This window comes from Astatotilapia calliptera, chromosome 12, assembly GCF_900246225.1.
Source record: "Astatotilapia calliptera chromosome 12, fAstCal1.2, whole genome shotgun sequence".
Taxonomy (NCBI): Eukaryota; Metazoa; Chordata; class Actinopteri; order Cichliformes; family Cichlidae; genus Astatotilapia; species Astatotilapia calliptera.
Window position 1 is genome coordinate 7,070,026 of NC_039313.1, and position 23,533 is coordinate 7,093,558.

The 23,533-nt window shown below is 39.8% G+C and overlaps 1 protein-coding gene across 1 annotated transcript in view; it reads left to right on the forward strand.

Annotated features, from left to right (window-relative positions):
• The first annotated feature begins 5,691 nt into the window (after positions 1 to 5,691).
• LOC113033470 (lysyl oxidase homolog 2B) overlaps positions 5,692 to 23,533 on the forward strand; it is a 43,221-nt gene continuing 25,379 nt past the window's right edge. The window contains 7 exon segments of the mRNA XM_075410387.1: positions 5,692 to 5,736; positions 5,738 to 5,888; positions 5,891 to 5,925; positions 5,927 to 6,028; positions 6,030 to 6,042; positions 6,309 to 6,484; positions 21,861 to 22,072. Coding sequence (XP_075266502.1) covers positions 5,692 to 5,736; positions 5,738 to 5,888; positions 5,891 to 5,925; positions 5,927 to 6,028; positions 6,030 to 6,042; positions 6,309 to 6,484; positions 21,861 to 22,072 — 734 coding nt within the window.

Here is a 23,533-nt window from a genome sequence, read left to right on the forward strand (position 1 = left end):
AAGTTAACAGAGCGTAAACACAAACGAGGGCCAGAGTTTGCTTTCCCAGTTCTTCTTTGCTCATCAAAGGTATTCTGTATTTACAGAAGTAGAGAGAAACCCAAAGGAAGTTGCTTTAACTGCCTACATAACAGAAGGATTTAGGTGAGGAGACTCTCACGCCCTTCCACGAAGTCACGTTACAAGGCAAATGTCTTCATTTTGTCACAGTCTCCCACCATTTGTTTGATACTTTGATTTTGCATCCAGCCACAGAGACCAGCATGTTTACCCACAGTCTCATGGTAAAATTTCAGACATTGACATTACTGAAGTCTACCCTGGATGTTAAAAACAATGCTAAAGGGCTAGAAATGTGGCGATCGTGGCTCAAGAGTTAGGAGTTCACCTTGTAATCGGAGCCCCGGCTCGGACAGTCTCGGTCGTTGTGTCCTTGGGCAAGACACTTCACCTACCGCCTCCTGTTGTTGGCCAGAAGGGCCGATGGCACGATATGGCAGCCTCGCTTCTGTCAGTCTGCCCCAGGGCAGCTGTGGCTACAACTTTAGCTTGCCTCCACCAGTGTGTGAATGTGTGTGTGAATGGGTGGATGACTGGGTGTGTAAAGCGCTTTGGGGTCCCTAGGGGGGACTAGTAAAAGCGCTATACAAATACAGGCCATTTACCAAATGTAATGCCTGTGTGTCCTGACCTAGCATTGTATGTGACAAGTTGAAAACATTTTAACAAATAACTTTTTAGGCGTTTAAAAAAAAAACTCCAGTCTACACACCTAACACTTGCCTTGGGTCATTAGGTCACACCCCACATGACATTAGCAAGTCACACTTAATGCTATCACTATGTGGAGAAGGGCCAGACAGCAGGAAGGTGACAGGCCAGAGAAGCCTGAGCAGGGGCAAAATGACACCAAAGTCCATTATGGATAAGAAGTATTGTGTAATCTAATGCTCTCAAGATGTGGAATTTGGTTTCTCAACTGCCAGAAAGGCTGTTGAAGGGACTCCCATGCTCTCGGCAGCCTGAGGTAGCCTGGTTGTATTCTGTTTACGACAGTACTCACTTTTCCAGAGGGCTTCATCCTTTTCCTCCTTATCAGCGACATCAAGATGATTTGTTACCTTGATAGAATGCCTAATCTTCAAGAATCTGTCTCCACTTATTAAATTTTCTATACCTAGCAAACAATAGATTTGGAGCCTAGGTTATTAGAGTCATGCTGAGAGCAAAGATGTTCACAGCATGAATTCAGAAATGAAACCCTGCCCTCTGGTTCGTGCAGTCTAAATCTGGTTGCCTGTTTTCTGTGTGATGTAATCAGACGACCCCCTGTTTAGTGGCTGTGGGGATGACTCTCCTATTCTCATGTTTGATACAACGTAAATGAAATATTTCAGCTCAATTTCAGTTTGGTTAAAACTGAGTTGATAAAGACAGTTCTAGCAATAGAATCAAAACAGCTGCAAAAAAGTATCACTTAACTGCTCTTGTGGTCATAAAATGTAGAAGCTGCAATCAAAAAGAAAGGTTGTGTGCTCTGCTTGCCCATCCCTAACAATTGTTGAATCAATAGAAAGGCCAGGATGTTACCCTTGGACACATATAGATTGCATAAATGCTGTGTGATGTCAAGGTCTCAGGCTCATGTCCCCGACAGAGAGCAAAAATTAATTGCTGGTCATCAGATATCATATGTTCACCTTGACAAAATTTGTGAAAGGCAAGGATTATCACGAGCTCCATGACAACTCACAAACACAAAAACGAAAGAAGAGGAAATGCAGTTCATGTCACACTGATCAGGATCAGTTACTGCCTGATGTGCCAGTCTACTCTAATGCATCAGCGGCTGAGAGTGAAAGCAGTGGAACACATGATCATCAAGTGACACATCTTACACTGAAAGCTACAAAATGGCAGGAACACCTGAATTATCAAAGGCATGGCAAGTGCTAGACATGTCACACGAGTAAGACAAAGCTTAGAGTCCCTTGTCTTTCATCTGAAAGAAGTCTTATGAGTTAAGAGACCTTCAGGACATTGACATAGAGGTTTTTTCCCTCTGTTTGCTGTCAAAGCAGCACTGCAGAGTCACTAATGAGCACTCTGGTTTATGTTGTGTTGAAAAGAATCCTGGAAACAGACGGTGATCAGGTTCTTCTTTAGGACTAATACTTTCATGTCTACCAATGTTATGCTCAGCAGAACAGAACAAGAGGGAGTACCAGGGAGAGGAGCACAGTAACAGTGTGATTGGTTGGCTGTTAGCACACAAGCTCTAATCTGTGGTCTACTTGCAAGCCCACTGTGTGACAAAAAGGAAGAAACATAATGTTTCATTTATTTTGTGTGTTCTACATGTGACAAAGTAATTCGTGTGAAAATGAATGTGTTGCCCTTTGATGACATATTTGCGACAAACAAACTCTTTGAAAAGTAAATGGTCTTATCTTATAGAGTGCTTTTCTACTATCCCAGAGTACTCAAAGCACTCTATACAACATGCCACATTCACTTTCTCTATACTTGGTCCTTTCTAACTACATTCACACCCTTGATGGATGTATCAGAGAGCAACTTGGGTTAGTATCTTGCCCAAGGATACTTGACATGCAGACTGGAGGAGCCAGGGATCGAACCACCAAACCTTCCGATAAGTAGGTGACCTGCTCTACCTCCTGAGCTGCAGCCACCCCATAAAAGGTAGCTACAGACAAAACGTGATCTGTGCTAATGTAGACTGGGTAATGTGTTAGGAATGAAACAACATTTTTAATTGGATTTAAAATGATCAATCCACAGAGGACTGAATTCAAAGAAAATCAGAAAATGATGTAGCAGGATAGTCCATTACCAAACTTTCATTTTACCAAACTTTCAGCAACTCAAAATGCTACTCAGTAGTGTGTTTGTGTGCACGCCTGGACACCTGACAGCGGCGTTCTACTGTATTAGGTCAGGTGCGTGTGGCCTACGTTCAGTGGTATCAGTTCATTCATCCTCCAGGAAATCGGAAATCTTGCATCCTCTTACTCTTTGCAAGAAGAATCAAATTCTTGTCATCCTGATGGGTTAAAGGCCTCTCCAGCTGTCCCAGAGTAACTGGTATAATATCTATTTTTCTTTCAGTTTGGTGATTATGGCTTGTAGCTCATGGAAATCAGACAGCCAGCATCCAACTTATTATAAAACATCCCAGGAGCAATCAGAAAGTATTCACAATATAGAAGTGTGTTCTGAGAAGTATGTTCATTTATACTCTGAGGCCTCATCCTCCAGTCTTGCCCACCAGGTGGACTGACTGCCTGCAGTGGATTGGGAAGCAGCCAGAAGCAGAAGGTCCTGGAGGTCCTAACCTCCTGAGTATAGAATACTTTAAGCTGGAAAAAATATGATTCAAATAAAATACAGTAGATTTGTCCTTTGCTTGATTGATGTCAAACATGAAAGCTGTTTCTTTTTTTATATATATTTTTAAATTTCAGTTATTGTGATGTGTTGTCCCATACAAGCAACGCCTACCCCCACACAGACACACTGGTTGGGATCACACGTCTCTACACTGTACACTGAGCTGTGCAGCCACTTTATGCTTTCTTTCATGCTCCCCCCCTCCACCATAATTGAAAACAGTTTTCCACACGCTCTCATCCACTGTGAGCTCTCTGTCAGTGCTAGTCGGATGTGCAGTTTTTCACGTCCCGGTCCATCTTTGCTGATCTCATGGTAAAGGTGGGCGTCAGTGGGCGGTACCGCTGTTGAGGCCGGCTCATTTTTGCATTGGAGGGAGTGAAAGTTAGAGAGCTGCAGCAGCAGCGGCAGAAGAAGAAAAACAGCTGACTTCAGACTTTGTTTTTACGCACCGTGCTGTTGCTGCAACTTCAGGAGGGACGGTCTTCAACGGAGAGAAGAAAAGTAAGTTCAGCCAGAGCTTGCAGCTCACTTCAAGAATGTAACTAGCCATTGTTACTGAGACAGGAAGCTTGCCTTGAAAGTTTTCTTTACGCCCTAAATTCAGCGAATTAAGAGTCGTTTTCGAGGTCTCAAAGTGCTGAAATATTATTACTGAAGCCATTACTATTGTGTGACTTTGAGCATCACATTGGAACTTTATGTAATATAGGTAAAAAAGTGAGTTAGTTTTCCGGAATTCAAGTTGTCACCACAGCCTCTAAAAACTTTACAAAGACTCCTTCCTGGTGATGAAGATGCATCTGAAATTGGAGTGAACATATGTGTCGTACATGTTACTTTGAAGAAAAATTCATGCTAAAAATCCACTGCTGAGTTCCAGAGTGTCTACTTGCAGGGAAGCACTCTCCTCAGCGGTTTAGCAAAGAGCATGAGAAGACTGGCTGACATTCTTATAAACTGACATTTGACCTTTGCAGCCAATGCACAGCTCTCCTCTAACAGCAGACTAGACTCATACACCTATCTGCAGAAGAGGATAAAAAAAAAAGGTGTCAGATATCAGGGTGTCCACTTCACTGAAGTTCTTGACATTTTGTTTTAACAAAAGCGAGCAAGAAAATTTCGGATCTATTGGTCCGTTGATTAGAAGCCGCAGAGTGCCTGCAGCTTCACTCAGAAATAAACAAATGATCAGCTGGGGGGGGAGCCTGCTGTGTTCTTATGTGTCTCGCCTTACCTGAACTTTTACCGTGTCCGTGCACACTGACCACGATTTTTTTGTCATCACAGCGGTTTAGACTCACACATTGAAAGCAGACGCCAAGTCTGTGGGCTTCATTCCATCTGTTCATGTGTGATGTGTGTTGATTCTAGCTTGTGTAACTGCTGCCACGTTACAGTGAGGAGAGTTGAAGGCCTGCACAGTTGATGGATCATATGTTTTCTAACAGATGTTTTTTCCAACAAAAGGACAGGATTTTCCCTGGAGGCCAGCTTTTCTTCACTCACAGAAAACTAGTGGGCGATCACGAGAAATGTTTTACTCAATATAAGTCCAGTAAGTCAATAGAAATAAAATAAGTCAGTTTTAGTCACTTATTTTTTTTAAACGTTTTAATGGCAAGATGTCATTATGATGAGAAAAATAAAGTCAACATACAGTACCATGAGCTTTATAACGGTGCGGACATGCACTTTTTTTCCTTTTCCTTTTTCCTTTTCTTAAACTGCCAACAGAGCTGAACCAACACTAGATTGTATTTTGAGATAAGTCCGGTATTTGCGCACCTTTTAGCTCTGTATTTTAGTCTCCACCGCCTCGTGAACTAAATATTTACTTCTGCTAACGGGCCTTGATGAAATCTATGAGAGTATAACCAAACAGTAAATCTCTTAACAGAAACAAGAGTGGAAATCTGTTTAAAGGCTTCACGGTACTGAAGAGAAGTGCAGAGTTTTGTGATTATTCTTTTGGGGTTGTTCATAATGAGAGACCCCTTTAACGTCACACAGCTATTTAATCTACTTTCAGCATTAAAAATATTGAAGTGCGGGTTTAGGGAGGCTGTTTGAAGAGGCAGGTCTGTGATTAACAGCCTGACATTTAGTCCCTAGTAGTCCCTAATTTCCCATAATGCAGTGCAGCATTCATTGTTTGTTAGTTGGTTCACAAAAGGTTTCTCTGTGGACTTTGTGGTTCTCAGACTGTAAAAGGACTACAAATATCATTGCAATTTTTTCTTCTCTTTTTGGCTTTTTCATTAGCTCCAACCAAAAATGCGGGTCATCCAGAACCTATATGCTCGCACTGCTGTTCTATTGGGTGCTATTAAAGCTGTCAGTTGCACAGTATGAGCACCTCGGCTACCCCCCAGGCTACCCATACCCAGAACAGGAAGAGTACACGGCCCCGCAGCTGGATCCAGACACGCCCAGGATTCAGCTCCGACTTGCAGGGCAAAAGAGGAAACACAATGAGGCCGAGTAGAGGTTTTCTACAACAACCAGTGGGGGCACCGTCTGTGATGATGACTTCAACATCCATGCTGCCCAGGTGGTGTGCAGGGAGCTGGGCTACGTGGAAGCTGTCTCATGGTTGCCATCTTCTAAATATGGGGAAAGGAGAAGGTACTGCAGGACTTTTCTTCTCATCAGCGTGGAAACATATTTAACATATATTCAACATATATAACATATATAACATATTTAACATATATTCACAATATAGATGGCATGTCTGGATGAAACATGTTATTGATATAACCTTGTTGCATTATTTTTTCAGTTATGTACTACTATAGTACTTAAAGACAAATAATAAAAAATATTTGTTATTTGAAAATAAAAATTCCTTCCCACAGAAGCAAGGATTAATATCTATTTTGTCTCATCAGGACCCATCTGGTTCGACAATGTCCACTGTACTGGCAAAGAAAAGACTTTGGCACAGTGTCAGTCCAACGGGATCGGCATTTCAGACTGCAAGCACAGCGAAGATGTAGGAGTGGTGTGCAGCGACAAGAGGATCCCGGGATTTAAATTTCTCAACACTCTGCCCAACCATGTGGAGGTAAACTTACAAGGCCCCAATAGTTCTATCCAACTTTGTATTTCATGTGTTTGTTAGCTAGGATCTGCTGTGTTTGTTGTATCTTGTGCATGAACACCATTTAAGCCTTAGAAGCCTTTTTAAAGTGTACAAAAATACTGGATCCAAACATTTGTTCTTGTCCAAAACAAATAGGTCAACCTCAATCTGAGATCCTGTTTATTTCACAGCTTTACCAATTAATAAAGCTCTTCCATAATAGAATAGCACTAGCAGTATAACATATGGAGCTGCTGTACGTCAAACTCACCTCTAAAAAAATTAATTTGGTTGAAAAACAGCTGCTGTGGACTAAAAGCCAGCAGCTCTCAACCACTATCTGTCCTATTAATAGTCCTTTCTGAATAGCCTGCATTGAAAGCGCGTTGGGGAAAGTTCACTGGTATTTGTTAGGTGTCAGACTTAAAACTTTCATAGCAGTTTGACTGGAACCTTTAAAAGCCCAGCTGAGCATTGCTTTTGGGCCTGCTAATGGGCTCAGAGCTAATTGCCTCCACAAGCAGAATGTTATCTTTCTGCTCACCGTGCAGGCCTCATAACAGTGCATTCCACTGTTATGAGCAAACTGCAAACCAGAACTAACTCTGCTTCTGTCTTACTGACCTGTTCAGTCGAGTTTTCCTGTTTCTTTCCAAAAACAAATAGAAGGGATTTTAGTGTTGTTGATAAAAAAAAAATACTTTCTGAGTCTGTGATCTTGTCCTTCTGACTACAGACTTTGTTAAAGTTACTATGACTGTTGTTATGTCAAACAGAGGTGTGGCAATGTTTTTGGCAAATTACACTCACCAGCCCCTTATTACATTATTAGATACACCTGTTAAATTGTTGTTAATGCTGATGTCTAATAGGCCAATCACATGCAGCAACTCAATGTATTTAGGCATGTAGACATGGTCAGGGCAAACTTCTGAAGTTCAAACTGAGCAGCAAAGTAAGGGAAAAAAGGTGATTTAATGGACTCTGAACGTGGCATGTCTAAGTATTCCAGAAGTTGCTGATCTACTGGAATTTTCCACACGACCAGAGAGCCCCAAAATATCCAGAGAAAATATCCAGTGAATGACAGTGAAAATGCCTTGTTAATGTAAGGTTAGACACCTGACTGCTTCAAGCTGATAAGAAGTCAACACTGACTCCAATAACTAGTCATTACAATCGTGGTATGCAGAAGAGCATCTCTGAATGCACATGTGCTATAGCAACGGAAATCACTGGCACACTTTGGATTCCTTAGTACCAACAAAGCATCATTTAAAACACCACAGCCTACCTGAGTATTGTTGGTGACCACGTCCATTCCTTTATGACTACAGTGTACCCTCTTCTGAAGGCTACTTCCACCATGATAATGCACCATGTCGTGAAGCTCAAATCCTCTCAAGCATGCTTCTTGAAAATGACAATGGGTCCATTGTTCTCAAATGGCCACAGGCACCAAATACCAAATGTCAATCCAGTAGAGCACCTTTGGGATTTGGTAGAACTCAAGATTTATATCATGGATGTGTGGCCGTTAAATCTGCAACTGTCAGTGATAGTATCATGTTAATATGGGCCAAAAAGTCTCTTTTATCTAGTGGTATTTGTGGAACGAGCTTTCAATACTGTGAACGACCACTGGAAAAAAAAATAAGCAACAAAGCTTTAGGCAGAAGAATATTCAGCTTTCTTCAGGCTTCAGAGATCTGCTGAGCTTACTTGAACTCCACAACACATTTTTTCAGACCTCAAATAACTTTGTGTCTTTTCAAATTCTGCTCCAGCGGATTCTGACTTAATTGCAATAGCTTTAGAACTTTTATCAGACTTTACATAGCTCCCTCTAGAGGCAGAAAATGTTTTTTTAATCACATATGTGATCATGCTCACTGTAAAAACACTTTAATTTGTAAAGTTGCATTACAGGATCAGATCCATCTAAACGACTGCCTTAAGTTTACAAGACTAAATATCAAGGTTGTGATTGTTCAGAGAGCCCAGCTGTAGAGCTCTACATGTCTCAAGTCACATTAAAAAAAAAAAAAAAAATCAGACTCAGCTTTTCCACTCACTAAGAGGAATCACATGGGCCTCAGCGTGTAAAACACAGCCAGCTGGGAGCCCCACTCTGCCACACAGCCAGGGCCCAGCTTTATTATCTGGTGACGCACCAGTGTAGGGGCATTCTAGTGTTGAATGGCAGCTATGACGGCATGTCGCTGGGGATGTGGGGATGTGGGCTGGATGTAGGAGCACAGCTGCCTTTTCGAGTGATAGTAAGTTTATTGCAATGTCTTTAACCGTGTATACCAAGATAGCAAGCTACGTCAGTGGCATTACGTCAGGGCAAGCAAAGCAAGCAGTACTTGTCTAGTGAAATCTAAAAATAGATATCAATTAAAACATACTAAAGTAAAGTGTTCTTTCTTGTTTTATCTTTCTTGTTTAAGGAGCTGCTTTGCTAATACAAGCTTAAAAAATATGTTTATTAAGCATTTTAAATAAAGATATAGGACTTCTGGAGCAGATTAAAAGCTGGTCTGGTCCTCAGCCACTAGAAACCCATAATTTTATAGAATATGATACTTTATTGTAGATTAAACAGAATATAAAGTGTTTAAAACCAGTTCAAACTGAAACATCCTCAATCGATATAAGGGTGACAGGGTGGGACATTTTAATCTGGTCCATTTTGTGTTATTTAAAACTAAAGGAAAATTTATTTACATTTAATTTAATTTTACTTAATTTTTATTTGTGTATTTGTTTATTTTATGGAGCTCTGGGAGGGCCATAGACTCTGCCTACCTTTCTGTAAAAGTTACCACATGCCATTAAGCAAACGTGGAGATGAAATGTGAATCCTTGCATGCACATTTTGGTGAACTTTGCAATCCCTGTGCAGATTTGTTGTGTGTGTGTCTGGTTTTTTTTCTTTCTTTTTTATCTTCTCATAGAAAAAAAAGTGTTGTTTTCACTGTGACTTTTTTAAGAATAGCGGAAAAAACGCATCTCATTCCACAAATTTGTTCTCTGAGGTATAGATGGATTACAGCAAACATATATTTAGCATTGTGTTTCAGACAGCTGGACAGTAAACAACACAGAGGCACAGCCTGTGCTCAGTCTGCATCTCCAGAAATATTTACAGTGGCATCTCCCTCGTGTTTATGTATTCCTCTCTGGCTTTGAGGAAGCCTGCTGCACTTCAGTTTATGCAGATGTGACTGCAGAGGCTTTTTGAGGCCTGACCTGCGAATGCATTTCATTCCATTTAAAACCAGTTTCAACATCAGTGAGTTTCAGGGTTTATGAAATGTGATTCTTGGCGTTGACCATTGAGGGCTGCTTCATTTATTCAAGTTAGAATAACAGTGATGCAGTCAGATTTGTCAGCCTATTTTTTCATGTCAGCATTCAGAGAGGGATGGAAAACAGCAGGTAAAAAAAATGAGAAGATCAGCCACTGAAACAGGAATATTCTGAGTTGTTTGATTTTATGGAGAAGTGTTAAGTGATCTGCTGCACAAAGGGGCAGGAGGCACTCAGAAATCTCTCAGGAATCTCTGCCGTCCTGTGAAAAACCAAAGCACACCTTTACTGCGTCCGCAGGGAATTAGTATTGTAAGTAACAGCCAGGTCCTGCTAATCAAATACATTTGATGAATTGATCATTAACAAGTGTGAGCACCTCTATAAAAGAAGCAGTTTTAGCAGTTTTCTGGTGTGTAGCATGCCATAATCCCAGCAACGTCACCCAAGGTCAGCGTGTACAATGACGAGACAAATTGCAAACGACTCTAGAGCTACATCTCAGACTCTACAGTCCCCAGTCAGCATTTTTAATGTTGAAGGTAATGTAAGTATTGATTAGAAAAAAACACTGAACAAGTATGGTTTGCTTGGAAGGGTACTCTGAGCAAACGAGAAGACTTCGAGAGCAAAGTTCCCAAGGAGCAAAGTTGGAAGTTTGACCACAATGCACAGCAGTACGTGTGGAAGAAACATAGCATATCGACACAAATACTTCATGCAACTGTCAAGCATGGTGGTGACTTCTTCTACAGCTGCATCCACTGATCACCTGGCAGTCATAGAGTCGACCATGAACTCCTCTGTATACCAAAATATTAAGAGGCAAATACAAGGGTCCTCCCCCGTGACGCTGATAAAGATAAGTAGAAGAGAATCGATGGATGGACAACTAAGTGGACTTCTTGTGGCAGATACAAGTATAGTTAGTTCTAGGGGACCATAATTAGTTAAACTGTCCATGTAGGGACATAAATGACCTTTACTATACCTTATTTTAGAAGTTAATATCATTACTATAGGTAACATAGAAAATGCTAACAATCTTTTTTTAATTTTCTGACCTATGATTCCCTGACTTGAGATGTCAATAAATAAAATAGAATCCATACATCTAAATCCGATAAGTGAAAGATTCCCTTCTGCTTATTGAATTCAAGGTTGTCCGGGAGTTGGGAGCCAATCCCATCTGCCTTTTATGGAACAGTCTGCAGTCTGCAGTCTATTGACAAGCATTTGCACTCACATTTACAAGCTATGGGACAATCTAGAATCACCAGGACTGCGAGAGAAAGAGTACCCAGAGAGAGCCCAGGGACTTTCTGGACCTTCAATCTAGAAGGTACTGTAGAGTCAAACCCAGGACTTTCATGCTGTGTGGACAACATTGCTAATCCACCACACCACTGTGTATTGTGATTTTCTCCACTTTTTCAGTTTTGACAGTGAGGCATTAATGATGAATGATACAGTTCATATATAGTGGAGTTTTCTGTGACGACTGTGATGGAAACAGATTTTGATGATAAGATGCCTCTAAGGCAAATGCTACCTTGCTCAGGATAGTCTCTGTTCTTCTGACATATCTTCTCGGGCTCATGCTAGAACAAGCAGGATGAATTCAGAATTTGGAGATTAATACAAAGCTCTTTCTGTATTTCTATTTTTCTTTCACACCAGTTTTAGCCCTCTCACACCTCTTTCCCTGCTGGCTGTCTTTCTACTAAGAAGATTACAAGCACCCATGAAATCACCACAAGCAGAGTTCTGAGCTCCCATTTTCCTCTCTTTAGTCATTTTTTCCTCCTCTGAGCCCTTGAAGTCAAATCTCCCACTTTCCTTCCCTGTAAACCTCCATCCATGTCGTGGTTCAGCGCCATAAATTGCTTCCTTGTTACCCTTTGGCATGTTTGTGCTATGGATTAATTCGTGGCTGCCCTTGTGTCACAGCCTCAAAATGATTTGGACCGTTTCATTATTTTGCTCACACAGCTGGTAGATGTTTCTGCAGTGACGTAAAGGTTTTCGCCCTGAGCATCACATTCTCACAGAGGATCTCAGGAGGATGTTTAGCCTCTGTAGAGTTATAAATTAGGCGCTCTCTCTGAGATCGGTTGTAAACCAGGGCCTCTCACGTGCAGGGGAGTTTGCTTTCACAAAAAAAAGTGATTTCACGTGTAAGGACATCTGTCTTTTTGCTGTGTTTCAGACAGTACAAAGCTAATTTACCAGGCACTTGTTGATGGCAATGGAAGGCATGTCGTTTGATGCTCTCTGTTTTCCTCGTCATATGCAGAACAGATTTGCTCACATTTAATGCGCTGCAGATTTTAGTCTGCCTGTTTTAACACTGGCTCTTTTTCTTCCTCTCTATCATAATGTGCAAAATGTGTCACATCAGCAAAAATACATTTGCTGTCAGACTAGAAGGCAGACTGTTTAGATAGTCAGATATACACATATTCTTATGAGTTTCCAGCTGTTCACGTTGCAGCATTGCAGTGGCTTTATTGTCTCTTTGTTGAGAGTGGCTGTGGAGCATGCCATCCTCTAATTGGAGGGTTGGTGGTTCGAACCCTGGCTGCTTCAGTCTGCGTGCCAAAGTATCCTTGAGCTAGATACTGAATCCCAATTGCTTTAATGCTTTACTTGGAGTGTGATGGTTGGATAGAAAGCACTTAGATGTCACCTTGTGACTTTGGCAGTCCTCTGCATCTATTTTATAGCAGGGTAATGAACTGGATGAGTTTACAGGTTTTTATTTTTTTATGTTTTATTTTATGTGTTTTGTGTTCTTGACACAAACACAATAAACAGAAAATGATGAAACTACTTACGAAGTGACCTTCTACAGCTGGGTATATTGTCTCAAAGTTTTCCAAAATCTTCACAGAAATGTGAAATTATGTTACAGTGACATTAATTCTATTTATTTGTCTTCATCAAGTAGTGTCAAAACCTTACATATTTACATAATTTTTTTCATTTTGTACGCAGCAGTTGCAAGCTCGTTATATGAGTCCCAACAATATTGCTGCATTTGTCATCCTGAGTATGGATATAGCCATATAACCTCAGTTCACGACAACAGTCACTTTACCTTATACTGTAAAGGTAAAGACCTTACATTATTAGGAGAAAAGCTCAAAATCAGACCATGCTGTATGAGGAAGCACCTTGCAACATTATGAAGGAATAACTCTCTTTTTGTAGGTAGTATTTTGTGCACACAAAAGAGCAGAGAAAAGTTTAGGTGATGAACCAAAATCTCTGTTCTGTGTCTGTGCCACGTGGCAATCACCAGGGACTCAGTGTGGAAGTGCCAAAGAGCTGCAGTTTCCTCAAGGGGCTGTTGAGATTGGGTCCAAAAGCAAGTGAATCTGCATACTCTTGTGCTAAAGCACCAAATTCCTCAAAAGACAACAACAAAAAATACTTTGCTGCTGACATATGAGGCTGTAGGATATAATTGCCTGATGGCCCCTTCACTTAGAAAGACGTTTGTACTGCACTGACTGCTGCGTTCAGTTAAAAATGGCTGAAAATTTGTGTTGTGCTGGCTGCTGCACTCGGTCTGAACTAAGTCCTGGTCATAGCTCATGGTCTTTACGTGTAGAGTATGTGCCTACTCCCTGTGATTCTTCATTTCTATTGGTCGTTTGAAGCAAAAAAAATATAAAGATGGAAGTACCTATCAAGATGCCATCCACTGGTTTCTAAAGTCCTGTTTTGAAGCCTCAAGATTTATGTTTCTGACATCTTGGTTTCAAAAAGTCATAAAAGTCATACCTTCCACAAATCTTTAGCCAGTGAGCAAACAATGGATAATCCCTCATTTTGAAACGTAGTATGGCCAAAATTTTAAATAGAAGTTTAAATAGTCTTGTCCTCTGAGCTGTATTTGAGTTATAATACTATAAGTGTAGTTGTCTTGCAGAGTGAAATCCTAGATTTTGTTTGTATATTAGAAGCACAAACTGGGAGGTGTCTGTCTATGAACACACACATACAGATGTATGGATGAAGCTTGCTCACCTGGTTTGCTAGTTTAGGTCATTAGCTAATAACTTATTCTTGATAAACTTATCCTCCATCCTAGCATCACTCTGGACTGTTACAAAAGTAGATGGTAACAACAGTGAAGCTTTTTCCACAGACTGGCGGCCGATGCTGTGGTTGTCTTTCTTTCATATGCTAACTATAATTCGCATGTCAGCATTGTAGCTTTTTTTGTACAGGCTTTGGTAAATATTGTTCTGGTGTAAAAAGGCTACCTGCGAGAGCAAGTTCAAGAAATAATCTTAAATTTATGAAAGAAAAGGAAATTTAAAATTGAGCTACAAAACAACAACAAAAAAACCCCAAACTGGTTATTCTAGCTAAATGCCTGTCTTTTGGCTAACTCTAGTAGCCAAAGAATTAAAAATACTATTTAGAATGCTATTATTTGACAGGAATTACATTAAAATGGATAACTCCGACTATATGCTTGCTCTTGAAGTTCCACAGTGGCTAGGCTATTTTAGCAGGTTGTGCTTTGTTTGTTTCAGTGGCAGCTGTGTGTGTAAATGGCTGTTTTTAGGCTGGGTTCATTTAATGTGCTGCACCTGCATCAACAGGGAAATGATCAAAAAACACAAATTTAAAATGGTAGTACTGATACAAGACCAAAGAGGTGTTGGCGAATTGGTCTAAATGGCAGTTTCCATTAGGAATGTCAGACTCAAATATTTTTTACCATCTGCTTTCCTGTAAACAGAAACCAGTGCTGAGAACTTTCACACAAGATGAGACAATAGATTCCTCCGAGCCAACTCCTTGTACCCAGCAATCATTCCCAAACGTGCCTTCATTTTCCACATTTTAATGTCACTTCATTTTAGAGCTATATAAAAGGGCTTAATTTCCATTCAATCATTGTCTTTGTAATTTACGCCCCAGTCTAGCTCAGTTGTCATGACTGTGAAACATCTGTTTCCAGTTTGGTTACAAAGGTTCTCTTTTAATGGAGGAATTGCAGACTGCAATGCAACATTCTCTGGATTCTGTAAAACACCAACTTCTAATGTTCCTATTAACATTCCAGCTGGTGGAATTCTGATTTTGAATAAAAGCTGGCTATCAATTAAACATGTTTCCATGTCATCACACAGATAGTGACTTGTAAAAATAATTCTGAAAACAAAGTAATGCCTAAAATTAAAGGTTGTTTTCTACAACTCTCAGAAAGTGACGTTACAACTAAATCCTACCCTGCCAATGAACCCAGAGCCTCGGTATTTCATGGTGGAAGTGAAGTGATTTCTGTGAGCAGAGTTGCTAAAGGCCTTTATTGGAGCCATATGTTTCTACTCTCTATGCACCTTATTGTTCCTTTCAAAAACAATCTGTACTTCACTTTGGGCTGAAGTGAAACTATGTAGTAACAAAAATTGTGTTGTATTTTGTACTCACACATGACTCTGTATAAAATAATGTAACTAAATAAATGGTGGTTATATTTCTTATGAGCCAAACCACGACTAAACCCTGTTGGTTGAAAGACCACAAGCATGTTAGGTATGGTATGTGGCAGCACATCCACAAGCACGCTTCTTCTAGTTTTCACCTCGTCTGTACTCACTACTGCTTACCAGAACTATCTCACAAAGCCATTTTACCCTTTTGAATGTCTTTCAGTCCAGTCATCTGGCCGGTACAATTTTTGTCCTTGTTAAAGTGGCTCAAGTCTTTATACCTCACAATAAAGACAAGAAGTGACTGTATAGCAGATGTCGATTTGTTGGAACTGATGAGGTGTCTGACAATGCCCTCCCTTTAACAGAATAAACCAAAAAAGTGTAACTATATGGAGCCTGCACTCCAAGGTTTCCATTTCAGAAACTGTTTGCAAAAAAACTGGAACAATGTCACAAATTCTCAATTTTGAAATGTTATGCTACTGGGAGGAAGGAGATTGGAAAGAATTTATTCAGTTTGATAGGCTATTTGTTATTTTAACAGTTGATAGATCATCTCCCTCTTACCTTTCAGATGTCATATGTGAGAATTATAGCCTAATACTTATCCAAAACACAGCATTTGTAATATTAAAAGAAAAAACAACACTGACAATCCTCTAGGTGGTTGCCAGTGAGCCATCTAGGGTTGTCAGGGTTAGTCGTTAGACACATAGAAGGCTTAACTTTTAAATCAATAGTGTCAAATACATTTAGGCTTACAGTTCTCCATTTGGGGATGCCAAATGAGGGAAAATTCCACTTGAAGGGGAGCTAACCCTATCCCTAAACAGGTCACGGGTGACCTGGAGGATTATTAAAGGTTGACAGTGTTTCTTGAATTGGTTAATTTGTTTTAATTAAACCTGTAACAGGGAGTAGTGGAGGCTCATCTGATTTGATTCATGTCTTTCTCTCCAACTGTCATCCCTAGACAGACTGGCAATGAACCACTTCAGTACCCATAATTCATGGCAGCTTGTTTTAGTCTATGTCTGAAAGCTGACTCGTGTGCAATTTCATCAGTGCAAAATATTTTCATCTGGTTCCCATAATTTTCTGAGGCATAAACATGTTGGTGTATACTCTTACCAGTCTTGGCTGTGCTTTTAGATTAGTCTAATGAGAATTAGATTGATGTAACTTTATTTAGGACCTAACTGTGATCTGTGACCTACCATATATTTCCAAGGAAAACAGAAAATCTGCGTATTTACTGGTGCAAATACTCCAGTACAAACATGCACTAAGGTGTCCTTGAGAGTTAAAAGCAATTCAGATTGTTCAAATGCCAATAAAGTGATCAGTTAAGCTGTTGTCTCAGGTGTCAAATTCAGTGGTAGCATCCAGAAACCATGGAAACGTACGCGGTTCCATGGAATTTGAAGTTAGGAGCTAGCTAGGTCGCTGTGTCCCCAAGTGCAGTCGCAAAAACCATCAAGTGCTACGGCGAAACTGGCTCACATGAGGAAAGGAAAGGAAGACCAAGAGTCACCTCTGCTGCTGAGGATAAATTTCTAAGTTGCTGACCCCTGCGCTAGCGTAATATTAGGCATTAGGCAATGTATTTTACAGAGTTGAATGTGAGGGGTAATTGTAAGAATAAATTTGCATTCACCAACTCAACTGATTCAAAATGTAAAATTTCATCGTTTTAGTTTTTGACAGAATCGCTTTAATGTGATGCCAGGGCTTTATTATAAGACTCCACCAAACCCTTGTTGCCTGTATCATTCCTTTGCTATGTCACATGAAAGCTGCTAAGGGAATAGCAAATGGTAAGAAAAATGACTTCCTTCTTAAGATTACAAGCCCAGAGAATAGCAATGTTATTAGCATTTTTAGTCAAGAAATGTTATAGTAATAAATACAAAAAAATGCAGTGGAAAACCTCAAAGTAGCCTCTGTGAATCATGTTTCCTGTACAGCTTATCCAACTAATGACAGTTCCATCTGTGTGCTTTTTCTCTTGCACAAGCAAAACGTCATGAAAGGTCTTTTTCCCCTGAGAGGAACAACACAAGACACACATGTTAAAAATCTCCTCTTGTGTTCATAGTGATCTTTCTCAGTGCCTCCGTGTCTTGTCTAAAAGTTTAGTTTAGCCTCTATTTACTCGCTCATATGAATCCCAATTAGTTTTTTTGCATAACCACAAACCAGTCATGTACTGTGTATCCACTACACCCAGACAAGGTCACCATCGCCACATTTCCAGTCATTATCTTGTTTCATGATTTCAGGCTTTATGCAGTTTTATGTCCTCTGAAGCTGAGACATCAGTGCCTCGGAGCAGAGTGATTAATGTGGTTATCTTTAGGAGTAAATGGAGTATAGGCAGAACAGTGATTTGTAGCTTTCACTCTGGCGGCATCTGCCCTTCCTTGGAGGCAAGTACTAATTGAGGAAACCGTCCTTTATCATTATTTGATGTCTAGGTTATTCTTGGCCGTGTATAAGAGCAGTCTGTTGAGTTAAGCAACATGCTCTCCTTCCAGCCAGACTGAACTCCCTCCCCTTAGCTCGAACTGTCACGTAGCACAAGAATGTTGGTTTGGTTTATGGGATAGTAAGATGTTTATTTAATCTCTAAAGAAAAAAGAAGAGATGATTTTTGACAGTCTTTCACTGCCTGCGGGGTTTCAGGGCACTGTGTATTCTGCTTAGACGTTCAGGGGATCCTTGAATGCATACAAATCAATCATTCGTCACAGATCTGTTGAAGTTACAAACGATGGTGGAAAGCAATTAAATTGGTCATGGAAACTTTGGACGTTTCTTCAGGTGCAGTCGCAAATGTAAACAGTTCCATTTGAACCAAAATAATTTCCACATCTTCACCTTCTATGAATGTTGCTTGTCTCTGTCAGCACAACCGTCCATGAGGGCATACGGTGAAACAAGTTCAGCATAGCCGGGCTCTCTTTGTATTATCCCGATCGGAAATAATGTGTATCATGACATTTGACTTTCTCTTTCATGCTTTTAGCTTCAGTCTCTAGTAAAATAAATGTATTAACCTAATATCATTTATTTCAGATTCATTTTATAGTACCAAATCACAAGGTCCATTTGTTTTGTATTTGTTTTGATTTTCATTTTCATGATGCAGCATTCACTTTTGCAGATTTCAGTAAAATCTTTACTGTGCAGAATGGTTTGTTTTCTGTTTTACAAAGCAAAAAAATGCAGGCTGTACTCATTCAGTCCCTGTTTATCCTTAAGTCACCTCTCTAGCCTTGGCACTGTTTATCAAGGCACAGCTGTTGCCTGGGAGGAAGTTCTGCCTTTGAAATAAATAAATGTGGGGAACTAATGTTTCTATGTTGAATGACTTTGACATGGCAGATAAATCTACTTCAATTTTGGCCATTGGTGGAGATGTGGAATAGGAAAAAGGTATCAGACATACATATTTTCCTGCTGAAATAGAATAGTGAAGATTATAATTTTATATGGTCATCCCTAAGGTAATAAATTGAAATCCTCATCTAAAATGAACAACTTATTTATTTCCATGATAGAACTTTTTGTTATAGTCAGGAGAATAAAGGCAAATGTAGAACAATGCACTGTTGAGATAAGATATAAGGAAGGGTTCCTGTCACATAAACAAAAGCTATAGTGTGGAATATTTGAAGTATAATTAAAAAATGAAATAAAGATCTGTGTGTGCAAAGCTATGTTTGGGAACGTTAACATTAGCTCACAGATTTAGTGCCACAAATCTATGAGAGGTTTGTTACTTTATCCTACATCCTGACTACATCCTTATTCTATGTGAGATTTTTCAACCATCTCCCAAGACACAACCTAGTTGTGTACCAGAGTATAGTCAGAGTGTATACACCTCTGATTTGGTAGTTTGAGGGACCAATATTCACTCTATTTTCCTGATAAAAAAAAAAAAAAATCTCCTTAGCAACTATAAACACTATGTTTGCCAGCTAATTGCTAACTCTGCCTGTTGGCCATTTGGTGAAAAGCAAGTAGAGTATAGTAATAAGAGCTTTTGGAAACAGATGGAAACAGCAGCCTTTCCCTGTAGGGAGCAGAAATAATGACAGTGAAGGTAAAAGTAGGCTGTAAAATGAAAACTGAAAGCTTCTAAAAAGCCCAGTAGCTGCAGAGATGGAGCTACTTTTTAAAACATACAGTCAAAAAAAAAAAGATTCACAATTTTGGATAACAATCATATTTCCAAATGTTAAAGATACGTACATATCCCCCAACATACGTACACACATTCAAGCATACATTCTTTCCTATGGTCATTGATACATTTGTGCACGCGATCCAAGCATGGCACGATCCAAACCCAAAGTTAAAGCACACATTTAATTTCCAATTGACATTACTCTGCAATTCAAGTACTTTTCACCAAATGAAAACAAGAAGCTTGCTTTTTCTCATGCACCTGACAAGACTGGCCTTCTTTAGTCTCAGAAACTATGCTCCTCTAAAGCAGCACTGCTTTTGGACTGGGTCATAGCCTTTAAAACGATCTCATATCAACAGTTACATGTGCATGACTATGCTGCTCTCTATTTATGCATGACAGAAAAAGCCTCCTTAAATAAAATACTTAAGGAAACCAACATTAAATGACATGATGTTTTGTCTAAGCTAGTGTGGTACTGCCCGAGTCTTGAACTAAACTGCTAGGGCCTGTGGCTGATGATCATGTAGACATGAGGCATCTGGAAAGAAGTAGCAGTTTGTTAATTGCTTCCTCCTGCATGTGTACAGTATGGTGTTTGTGGATTTAACTGGGACAGGCTAAAACATGTTGCACATTTTGCCATAGAAACCCTTTGATGCCTTTGGCTTCTAAAGCCAGAAAAACCTGTAAGAAGGCAGTCGGCCACGGTGATTAGGCTTAATAAGATAATTCACTGTAAAAATGTTTGTGCAGTTTGAGGAAGATTTATAACCAGTGCAGACAGAGCACTGCTGAGCAGCTGTACAGGGGGTAAGAGTCTTTGATTATGCATAATGTAACACAGGAATAGCTATTTCAAGACAGATGTGGTATATAGCTTGGGTTACACTATTGAAGTCTTTTTTGGCAAAAAAAAAAAAAGTTGGGTTTTTTTCTGTGCAATGACATTTTTCTGACTATTCTAACCTTGTAGTAACACTCACCAACCTTGTGGTCCTCTATATGATACATCTGGCTTCTCTCTCATTTCCTGTCAAGTTGCCACAGCAGATGGATCATGTGGTGCATGGATGAAGCGTATTTGGCAAAGATTTTACAATGGAAGCCCTTTGTGATAAAGGCTTTCCATTTTTGGGGACTTGGGACCAGTACTAGGAGTAAACTAGCTTGTGAACCCATAGGCTGTGTTTGTGTCACTTTCCAGTCTCAAACCTTGGTGTCCACTAAACAGGGTAATTTCCATTGACCAAAATTATTAAGAACCAACATTTAAGGAACTGTGAAAAATAAGAGCAGAAGTTAGCATCTGAAATCTGTTTGGTATCTCAGTTCCTCAGTTGCCTGTGATACTGTAATCTGCAAATAAGTGTTATCGTTCACAAGTATTGTTTATGATCTAGTGTTTGAAGTATCCCCAACTGGTCACGGCAGATGGCTGCCTCTTCTTGGGCCTGGTTTTGCTAGACTTCTGGTTCTTCCTGTTAAAAAGACGTTTTTCCTTCCCACAGATGGTTGTTTGATTATTGGGGTTTTCTTTCTATTATTGTAAGGGTCTTTAACTTACGACAAAATGAAACTTGAGGCAAATGTTGTGGTGATTTGGTGCTTTTTAAATAAATTGAATTGAATGTGTTGCATATCTCATTCTGGTGGCTGATATATTGAAAAGGTCTGCTTCCAGTATTCTGAATATTCATTGCGAATGTATAACATTATGACTTTGATGGCAAAATAAAGACCCAGCTTTACATTGCTGGCGCTTAACTGAGCTATGTAAAGACAGGCAAACAGATCGTCAGTTAGCAGTGAGCTTTAGCTAACCTGTGGCTAACTTTATTTGTATTCAGCAAGCTGTATGCTCACTGCACCATCTTCATTTTCATTCTGAAATAGAGACTGCACTCTCATGGGAAATCGTTACCATGTGATTTGATTACATAGCAAATTCTATTTGGTTGCAAACCCCCCTACTAACAGGAAGCTAAATTAACGAATTAGCTTACACAGTGTATAGGCTATCATTATATATTGCTGAGATCTGGAAGTTAGTTTTTGGGCAGAGATGTGTCTCTGTGGGTCTATGCATGGTGGTTTAGTCAATAATGTAAGCTTTTGCTGGGAGTGCTGATAATTCCATGAAAGAAAAGTTACAATACATTTGGGAAAAAAGCTTTCGAATGTGTGTTTACTGTGGCTGTTGCATCTTTCCACTTCAAAAATCAACAACATATGTTACATGCCCACAAGGCCCAAACTTTAGCATAAAGAAAAGTGCAAGTTGCTGTTTAAAAAGAAAGATTGTTTTTGCTTTTTTTGTGCTTTTATTTATTTATTTTTTGTTTGTTTGCTTTTTAAATGTTGTTTCTCAATATATTGTCTACAGAATCTTGACATTCATGTAGAGGATGTGCAGATTCGAGCCATTCTGTCATCCTACCGTAAGCGGATCCCTGTGATGGAAGGCTACGTGGAGGTCAAAGATGGTGGCAAATGGAAGCAGATCTGTAACAAAGACTGGACCCAGTTTAACAGCAGAGTGATCTGTGGCATGTTTGGCTTCCCCGGGGAGAGGAAGTACAATCCCAGAGTCTACAAGTGAGTATGTGTGGTCCTGGGTGGTTCAAAGAGCAGAGCAGAGTTTAAACTTTAAATGACTAAAGGGCACTTATATAGAAATTCAGGATATTAAAAGGTATGTCAGAATAATGTGGCTACTGTTTCAATGCTGTGACTCAGTGGGTGTTTTGTTGGGTACAGAAAAAAATGCATCTGCAGGAGACTGGATGACAGATGGCAAATCCTAATTTTTTTTTCCTCTTTTTTTCTGTGCCACAAATTGGTAATTACATCTTTAGCAAACTCCCCTCGGTGCCTCACATGGATGAAAAATATATATAATTACATATATATAGATTTGGTAGATTTCTCAACCAGCACGTGCAGATCACTGCTGCGAAATTCATCTAAGTCTCAAACTGTAGAGTACAGCAACGTGGAAGGGGGGCTGAAAAAATTCAAATGAATACATCATCATTACAGTGTTTGACCAAATCCAACATGAGTGACTAACCTCAATCACTTCATTACTCTGGCAGCTCAGTACACCGACTGGGTTAGACTTCTGCGGAGGCTTGATAAATTTCAGGTTCTTACTGAAATCTTTGTGGATTGTGTATCTTTATCTTCTTCTTTCTGCTGCTCCCCTTACGGGTCAACACAACAGATCATCTGCCTTCATGTCACTCTATCCTTAGCATCCTGCTCTGTCACACCATCCTCTGTATATCGTCCCTCACTACATTCATGGATTTTTTGTGTTCACTCCCTTTTTTCTCCTGCCTGACATCTCCATATTCAACATCCTTGGTCCAATACATTAAATATACCTCCTCTGCCAATGTATCATCTCAGCCTTTTCTCTTTAACTTTGTCTCCAAACTTTTTGACCTGAGCTATCCCTCTGGTGGTCCTGGTGCTCTCAAAGGAAAATCTTAGCATCTTCACCTTTGACATCTCCAGCTCGAACTCCTGTCTTACTGCTGTCCTTCTGTCACAAATCAACCCTGACACCCATCTCCATCCACTCCACCCTACCTGCAATGTCTTCCTCACCTCTCTTGTACTCTGCTGGTTGCTTTGGATGGTTGACCCCAGGTATTTTAACTCATCTACCATCACTACCTCTGCTCCTTGCAGCTTTATTGTGCATCTCTATCACAACACCTAAAATTTTCCAGTAATTATCAAGAAAGAAAGCAAAACGCCCAAAGCCAAACCCAGGAAATGATTTGCAGTTCATTCAGCGTTGTGTTTCAACCACATATACTCCAAATGCAAAAAGTACAGATGCAACAATTGAGTCAGCTCGTTTATTATCAGCCATGGCACATACAAATAATCTGGCCCATACTTTTTAGTAATTTTGATTAAAACTTATAATATATATGATAATAAAGAAAATCATATATATTATTTTCCTGGGTTCTCATTTGCATGAAATAGAGATAAAGAAAACTTGCCAGTTATCTGGCTGTTCAGATTATATATATCTGCTCT